The 8574-nt window shown below is 41.8% G+C and overlaps 2 protein-coding genes across 2 annotated transcripts; both read left to right on the top strand.

Moving 5' to 3' along the window:
- Nucleotides 1-334: 334 nt before the first annotated feature.
- On the top strand, nt 335-4526 carry LOC115675303 (putative U-box domain-containing protein 42). Its single transcript, XM_030598296.2, has 4 exons — nt 335-469; nt 831-1991; nt 2377-2683; nt 2839-4526. The coding sequence occupies exons 1-4, from the start codon at nt 464-466 to the stop codon at nt 4431-4433; spliced, it is 3069 nt and encodes a 1022-aa protein (XP_030454156.2). The 5' UTR covers nt 335-463; the 3' UTR covers nt 4434-4526.
- Nucleotides 4527-5351: 825 nt separating this feature from the next.
- LOC115677952 (uncharacterized) lies at nt 5352-7710 on the top strand. The gene is made up of 5 exons (XM_030601235.2): nt 5352-5610; nt 5857-6488; nt 6895-7003; nt 7093-7413; nt 7502-7710. Exons 1-5 carry the CDS (start codon nt 5458-5460, stop codon nt 7550-7552), a joined length of 1266 nt encoding a protein of 421 aa, XP_030457095.2. The 5' UTR covers nt 5352-5457; the 3' UTR covers nt 7553-7710.
- Nucleotides 7711-8574: the final 864 nt, after the last annotated feature.

Genomic DNA, 8574 nt, shown 5'->3' with positions numbered 1-8574 from the left:
AGACACTAGGAAAGGGTTTTGTTATCTCTGGAAACACGCAACTTCTCTCGGGAAAGTTCTCTCGAAAGAAATGAAAATTAGGTAAATGGCACACCAATTCTCGAACATGAATTTCCATTGTCATTTCCCTGTATGTCTTGGGACAACGATCGTATATCATTAAAAAATTGCAGATGAGGTTTACTGAAAGTGTTAAATTATGTTTACCTTACATGATTGATCAAGAATTGTATGACCTGTTCCAAGTTTAGTCAGCAGCAGTTAAACAACAACCAATGGGGAATACTAAAACCATAAGCTCTTTGCAATTGGATCTTCACTTACATCACTAACCATTCTATCAGAAGCAACCTCCTTCATCGTGCAGACTTCAACTTTTGACTTTCGAGGTGAAGTTGCAGACCTTCGTCTCCAAGGTTGGATATAACACTAGGAAGCCATCAAAAAGAGCAAGACTGATTTGATGTCGGTACGAGAACTATCCCTCGTTACATATCCGCTTTCGTCCTTTGTATGCTATTATCGTCGAGATATGTAATACAGATAGTTTGGTAAAGTTGTTCTGGTGCTTGGTTTCTGTGTAAAAGGAGAATTAGTGCAAAGTCCTTTTTTTTCTGGGAATTGTTTGAGCCACCTAAAGGTAAAAAGTTCAATTTCGTACATGGCAGTAGCTGAAGGTTTAGTTCTTGTTTAGTTGCTGAGAATAGTGAAGTCGGCAAGACTTCTGTTTTTATGCTGTAGAAGTAGACTTTAGCATGATAATGTTAGCATATATCATCAGTGTTTTTCTGATCTTGGAAACAATTGAAACTATTCTATTCCTCTTGCAGTTGAAAACAGATGATTCTCTAGTGTCAGATCTTTCGGAGTCCTTACTTCAATCTACTTCCGAGGTCACGGAGTCTTTACTATGCATCAAGATTGAACGAGAGAGCTTCACTGCGATTGCGTGCTACATATACCGAGCTGCTTTTGCCATCATGGAGTTGCAGGCGAGTCAACAGACTCCGCTGAACGCGCTAGAGATTGTACAATCCATTTCGAAGAAGATCGATTTCGCCAAGGATTTGGTTGGCAGGTGCCAAAGGGACACAAATCCGATCCAAGATCATGAGATGAGAAGCGTCATAGTTCAGTTAGAGAGCGTTATAAATCATATTGGGGAAGACTTGAGCATGATACCTGCTTCGACATATGGGGATCAAGATTTTGCGGCACTGGCAGTGAAGTCGCTGTCGCAGGAAATGAAGAAAGCTCAATTTGAAGTAGGCGATCAATCGGAAGTACAACATCCTATAGAGGTTGTAAATATGGAAAAGCAGAGCGAACAAGTACAGTCCGAAACAGATTTATATTCTATTGACACCGCAGCTTTTGTGGATAATTCGCGGTTCTCGAGCGTGTCGCAATTTGTCGAGTTCCTTCATAGCACGAGCACGAGCACGAGCGGCAGCCACATGAAGCAGAGGAGTGCGAGTAGGGCATCGATAACATCGAGCCAACTTGCTGAGATTATCGAGCCAATGTATGGGACCTTCTTCTGTCCACTGACAAAGAAGATCATGGAAGACCCAGTAACCATAGAAAGCGGAGTGACCTACGAAAGAGAAGCAATTGACGAGTGGCTTAAGAAGCACGAAAGCTCGGAACAAATAGGTTGTCCGGTGACGGGAAAAAAGCTGGTTTCTCGAGTTCTAAGCACTAATATGGCCTTGAAGACCACAATAGAAGAGTGGAAGGAGAGGAATGAAGCGGCGAGAATCAAAGTGGCACGCGCTGGGCTTTCTTTGGCCAGTTCACCAGCAATGGTTATCGAAGCTTTAAAAGATGTCCAAAGCATCTGCCGACAGAGAAGTTATAACAGGATTCAAGTTCGCAATATTGGAATGATCCCGTTGCTGGTCAAGTTCGTGGAGTACAAGGATAGAAATGCGAGATGTATGGCGTTGGACATACTGAGACAATTGGCAGAGGAAGATGAAGATAACAAGGTTTGACCTTTTCTTAACCAGATTATATATTAAGTGATGATGAAGTGATACACGGCATTTATTTACTTAAACTTGACGAACTATGTTCTAATAGGAAAAGGTATGGAAGGAGGAACTAGTCTAGACAGGAAAATAAAAACATCTAATGTCTTTTCAAGAGCAATGAACATAGAGCAACTACCATACGTTATTCGTGGAGTGTAGGTGTGGGTGAAAGACGATTATTTCAAGTTATCGTTTTTCTGGCGCATCATAAGCACTAACTACTCTTTCCAATTCTAAAGTTTGTGTTATAATGTTCTCGTTGCATTGTTGACTCCTTTCCAAGAGGCTATGGCCTATGACATTTCTGGGTGAATAGTCATTATCGGTGTTATAAACACAGGAAATGATCGCCAGAGTAGTAGATACGGAGGCCCTCATCAAGTTGCTTTCCAGCAGTCACCAACCCACGAGACAATCGACGTTGCAATTTCTGCTGGAGCTTTCCAAATCTCAGTCCCTATGCGAGAGCATCGGGTCTGTTACTGGTGCCATTTTGATCCTGATCACGAACAAGTACAACTCGCTCGATGCTTTCGCTTCTGAGAAAGCCAGCGAAATCTTAAGGAATCTGGAGAGCCATCCGAGTAATATAAAGAACATGGCCGAAAACGGTTACGTGGAACCGCTTCTGGAACATCTAATCCAAGGTACATCACTCAGAACCACACTATAGGAACTTTTAACAAACCACTCACTTGTACCTAATATTTAAAGGTTTTGACAAATTGGTATGGTAAGTCATGCAGATTCTTATCCACTGCTAAACTTCAAAAGTTTCATCTCATTGTCTTTGGAAATGTAGGCAGTGAAGAAATGAAACTGGAAATGGCAAGCTATCTCGAGGAAATTTTTCTAGGCTATGACAGCCAAAACTATGTGGCGGAAAGAGCAGCTCCGTCACTCGTCTCAATGGTGCAGAGCGGACATGGATTGATCAGGAGGGCAGCTTTTAAGGCTCTAGCTAGGATCTCTTCTTACCATCCAAATAGCAAAGCGCTTGTGGAGGCAGGAATTTTGCAGATCATGATCGAAGAAATGTTCAGTCGCCAAATTACTGATGAAATGATGAACTCAAGGGTGGAAGCGGCCTCAATAATCACCAACATAATTGACTCGGGGCTCGATTTGGAGAAACTCCAGGTGAACGCGCATGGACACACGATGGCTTCGGATTACATTATCTATAACATTATCTGCATGATGAAGAACTCTACGCCGGATGAGCTCAACATCAACCTTGTGAAGATTCTCTTGTGTCTGACCAAGTCTCCAAAATCAACAGCGACAATTGTTTCTGTCGTCAAAGAGACTGAAGCGAGCTATGTTCTGATTGAACTCATCAATAACCCACATGAAGAACTCGTGGTCGTTGCAATCAAGCTTCTCATAATACTATCATCATATATGGGCCATACACTTGCAGAAAGACTGTGCAAAACTAGAGGTTTGCCCGAGAATCTGATCCGGAGCTCGAATGAACTGAATCATGTGACAGAGAAGCAATCAATTTCAGCAAAATTTCTTGCCAAGCTACCCCACAAGAACGTGACACTCAATCTAGCCCTTTTGCACAAGGACTTGATCCCCGATGTTCTACAAAGAATTAATAGAATGCAAGTAAGCGGAACAAGGACAAGTAGGTACGCGATAGCATACTTAGAAGGCCTAGTGGGCATTCTAGTTAGGTTCACCACAACATTATATGAACCTCAGCTATTGTCTCTTGCAAGAAACTACAACTTCACCTCTGTATTCGCAGACCTTCTCATGAGAACATCAAGTGACGAAGTGCAGAGGTTATCGGCTATCGGATTAGAGAATCTGTCGGCAGAATCTGCGCATCTATCAAAAACACCTGAAATCAAGAAAACCAAAATAAGGAAGCTATTTCACTTGCCAAAGTCTCTCTCCTTTAATTTCTCAATGAGGAAGAAGTTGTCAATATGTCCAGTTCACCGAGGGGCTTGTTCTTCGCAGAGTACATTCTGCCTCATCGAGGCAAATGCAGTGGAGAGGCTCTTAACATGCTTGGACCATGAAAACGTTGAGGTGGTCGAAGCTGCGCTGTCTGCTCTGTGTACCTTGTTAGACGACAAAGTCGATGTCGACAAGAGTGTGGACATGTTAAGTAGTGCCAACACCATACAACATGTGCTGAATGTGGTCAAGGATCATAGGCACGAAGGACTGAGGCAGAAGTCATTTTGGGTCCTCGAGAAGTTCTTGAGCAAAGGAGGCGATACTTCAGCTTCGTACATCTCTCAAGATAGGTTGTTGCCCTCGACATTGGTCAGTGCCTTCCATCACGGAGATGTTACTACCAAGCAGATGGCGGAGAGGATCTTGAGGCATTTGAATAAGATGCCATATTGCACTACTTCCCTTTGTACTGTGTAATACATAGTTTATGATAAGATGGTTATGTACTCAAATCGAGCTTCACGGCCTTGAAAATTTGTAACTAGCGGGCGTGGAAGCGACCTTTTCCCCTTGTGCTACGAGTAATTTCAACCTGGATAAATATTTGCATAGATTTGTAAAGATGTTTGGAGAAGACTGATCGGGATAGACACTGTAAATTTGACAGTTTCCTATTGAACCCAGAGAAGTTTGGATCCTACGTCACCACCTGAACTTGTATAATGGTTTTAATATCATTATAAGTAAGCTTTGGTGGCCAAACAGAACCACCTATCCTGATAAACAAGCATTTCCTAGGAACGAAAATGTTTTAACCCCTTATCAACTTGCTTTGAATGCCTCTCATTTTATGCAATCTTCTGTACAGTCGGAGGCCTGTACATTTTTCTTAAAAAAAATCAATATAGATTGGTGACTCTTGACCAATTCTAAATGAAAGGTTCAAACTATGTTGTTCTTTTGGTGTTTCTGTGTTTTCGCTAATCAAAGATATTCCGTCATGTTTAAGCATAAAGTAATTACAGCCCTTTACTTTTTCTGCATCTAAGGAAAATATCAAATGGACCGGTTCATCGAATTCTTTTTCGTTGACCTTCTCTCTCTCATAAACAAGCAACAACTTGTACATTTTTTCAAACTGCACAGGGTAGGTTGAAAGGGTGCTTAATCTAACCAATGACAGTAAAAATTCTGACAATGAAGATCAAGGTTCCTGTGAGAAGAACTTCATTGATATATGAGACAAAACCCCGCCCATTTTTTATTGAATTTTAGGTTGAGTGAGGAGAGAGAATATGACCAAATAGGTAGGTCATTGACTCAGTTGTGGGCGGCTGGATATCAATCACAATTATATATTAACCTTAAAGTTTCCATCTGCCACGCAAAGTCCGTCCCAGCAACACAATGCACAAGCTTCGATTCGAGCAAAGCTCATAGACAACAGCACAAAGATCATTTAAATCAGAAGTCTGACTTCGGACAGAAATAGCAGAAAACAATGGCTTCTTTCTCCATGGAGGATTTTGTTGGAAATGGAGCTCTAAAAGAGCTGCTACCGAAGTTGGTTGAAGAAGGGTGGGATGATGTGCCGACCTTGAAGCTCATGAACTCAGAGGACATGGATGCAGTTTCCATGACACAACAGCAAAAGGTTGGTTGTGGCTTTTCAGATGTCTGATCAAGAAGCTCTAGTCTTATGATTCCTAGGATCACAAGATACCTTAACCAATCTAGATGAATTTTCAGTGCAAAGAGATTAATCGTATGTTTGTCATATAAAAGTTGTGAAGTTTACTGGTCTCTGTGTAGTGGTACTATATGTATCATCTCCATTTCTATGGAGTGTAATTGCCACACAAAACTGAGCGATGAAAAAGCCTCTTTACTTATTTCTTAGGATTCGCTGGAGATCAGATCCTACTTGCACGACCGTGCGTTGTTGCAGTATGGAGACCGGCTTGAGGCCTCTGGAAGATCCCTGCCTGAGCTTTTGAACCTGAGCACCGGCGATCTTTCTTCGCAGTTTGGGATGAAGAGAGGCCACATGGCCCGGTTTATGGACAGGACAAGCCCCTGTGCAGACCCTCTGCCTAAATCCTATGTGGTTTCGGCACAAGGAGGATCGCATGCTAATGTGCCTTCCAGGACCAATAGCTTGTACCAAAGTCTTTCGTCAGCAAACTTTAGGAAGATGAGCCTGACAAGATTGTCCATGAAAAGTAGTACTGGTACCAATGATAAGTCTCTGGAGAAGTCACTGTCAGATCTTAGGATCAAGGACGGGCACGTCTTTAAAGGGATCATTGCGGCAGGGCCTGCCGGGCCTCGAGCCTGTGGCTGCGTCAGTGCTCCTCCTGTAACCAATCAGATTGCTCCGTACTCTGCTGTTGAGAACATATCGGTCCAGAAATTAACACCAGAGCATAAGATCGCAATGGAGCGCCTGGTGAAGACTAGAACGCCTCCGATGAAGGCCTCGGAGCTCTGGCGAGACAAGCCAGCTGTCTTCCTCTGCATAAGACGGCCAGGGTGAGTTTTTTGTCTCGTAAAATCATAGCAAAACATCCGGATCTTGGTTGGGTTAGATAGACAAGAGACCCTCAATTCGAAAAGTCCAACTTTTTTTTTCCTCCTTCAAGGTTGCTTTATATTATGGTTTTTGTTTTCCAAGTAAACATTCCATCCAGATTGCTACCAGATTTAGTTGTGACGATTACAAATTTATACAATCACGTAATTGGACAGAATTAAACTTCAGAATGGTGAAAGAATGAAGCGAAAAATACATCAGACATTGTATAAGAAAAATTTTGTCTGGTTTCTTCCAGAAGGGTTGCTGCACAATATTTGCGATTGCATCATCGTTATCCTGAATTGTAAGACATATATGCTCTGATACTGCTTTCTGCTTCACATTCTATGAATGGCAAAACAGGTGCATCATGTGCAGAGCCGAAGCCTACCAACTCTATTCGAAAAAGCCCATCTTTGACGCTCTCGGGGTCCAACTATTTGCAGTTCTTCATGAACACATCGAATCAGAGGTAACTCACTGATCACTCTCTCATTCTCCTTTTTCTCCCCATCCTCTTATTTTATATTCTCGCTGGTAAATAAAATTTCAATACAACAGGTTAAAGATTTCTGGCCCCGGTACTGGGGCGGCGTCGTGCTCTACGATCGCGGGATGGAGTTTTTCAAAGCGCTTGGCGGCGGGAAGCTGCTCAAGGACAAGTTCATGTCGGGGTTCCTTCTCAACCCGATAGCGATAGCTAATTACAAGCGCGCAAAAGCAATAGGGGCCAAGCAGAATTTCAAAGGAGAAGGCGAGATAAAAGGCGGGCTCTTTATAGTTGGGAGTGGCAAGAGTGGGATTGCTTATCAGTTCATTGAGAGGAACTTCGGTGATTGGGCTCCTCTAGCTGAAGTTGTCGAGATCTGTAGTCAATTGCAGGTGAATATATACAGATTTTTCTGTGGTTCTGACACTTCTTCAATGCAAGTGACTTTTCTGTTACTGATTGTGCATATTTTGGCTGCAGAATCCACATCAAAATCAAGGGGAGCCTTCACATGAATATCAAATTTTGTAACAATTTTGGTCTTATGTTGCTGTGAATTCTGCAAACAAAAGAGACAGTTTTGTTGCGAGGATCAGCATAGACTAAGCTCTGAGTATTCATTAGTTTGTTCATCAATGATATTCTGGGGTTGTAGTTTTGGCCTGAATGAAATGACTGGCATTTGGAGAGTTCTTGCCTTACTGATGATGCAACTCAGTTCGATTGCTGTTCTAATACTTAAACTCAACTACCAAAATAGTGATGTTTAATAAACTAATTCACGACATTCAAGTCACGTAGGACAGGATGATTCTACCTGTTAGAGTAGAATTATTTTTTATTTTCTAGGTTTTATTCCTTTTTTACATATATAAGGGCATTATGGTCATATACAATTCATATTTAATATAAATATATCGTGATGGGTGTAGGGTTTACATTTACATTGCAGAAACCAAGAGCCCTTTCTTGGATTTTACAATCTCTTTCTTTCTCTCTTCTTCTCCTCTCTTTTTCTTCTCTCTTCCTTCTTTCTCTCGTTATTTTTCTCGGGTTCTCTAATCAGCTTAGTAACATGGTATCGAGCACGGTTTGACTACCTGATTCCCTGGTCCTATTGCTGGTTTGAGAGTCCCCTAATAACCCTATTCCTTCTCTGTGCGTAGCCACCTAAAGCTACAATTTTTACCTATTTTCTCTTCAAGTCCCGATACATATAAGATCGGAGAAATCGATTTATCGGGTTTTGTTTGTGACAATGGATTACAACACTTCCTCGATCGCGATTCAAGGATCGGGGTATTTCGTTGATTATGCAGCCTATATTTATAAAATTTCAGGATCCCTTTGTTTGATTGATGGAGCCAATCGCATCGATTATATGTTGGTATTGCTGTTTTATTTCTTGCACTGAAGTTTCGGCCTTTTTGATCGGTGGTAGATATATTTATATTGAGATTTTCACCATGAATGGCACTAAGTCTTCTACTGACAAGTGTCAATGTTCGGATTACCACCATTAAATTGAATGGATCCTCCAATTACTTGCTATG

The sequence above is a fragment of the Syzygium oleosum genome, unplaced genomic scaffold (assembly GCF_021117445.2).
Source record: "Syzygium oleosum isolate NSW1041296 unplaced genomic scaffold, Sole_v2.1 Sole_v2.02, whole genome shotgun sequence".
In the NCBI taxonomy this organism is placed as follows: domain Eukaryota; kingdom Viridiplantae; phylum Streptophyta; class Magnoliopsida; order Myrtales; family Myrtaceae; genus Syzygium; species Syzygium oleosum.
This window is presented reverse-complemented; position numbering and strand designations above follow the sequence as displayed.

Bases quoted from the DNA above. Each gene is read 5' to 3' on its own strand.
- LOC115675303 (XM_030598296.2), top strand. The intron at 1,992-2,376 runs GTTTGACCTTTT...TTATAAACACAG, and splicing joins AGGAAGATGAAGATAACAAG to GAAATGATCGCCAGAGTAGT. The intron at 2,684-2,838 runs GTACATCACTCA...TTGGAAATGTAG, and splicing joins TCTGGAACATCTAATCCAAG to GCAGTGAAGAAATGAAACTG.
- LOC115677952 (XM_030601235.2), top strand. From the start codon at position 5,458: ATGGCTTCTTTCTCCATGGAGGATTTTGTTGGAAATGGAGCTCTAAAA. The intron at 6,489-6,894 runs GTGAGTTTTTTG...ATGGCAAAACAG, and splicing joins CTCTGCATAAGACGGCCAGG to GTGCATCATGTGCAGAGCCG. The intron at 7,414-7,501 runs GTGAATATATAC...TTTTGGCTGCAG, and splicing joins AGATCTGTAGTCAATTGCAG to AATCCACATCAAAATCAAGG.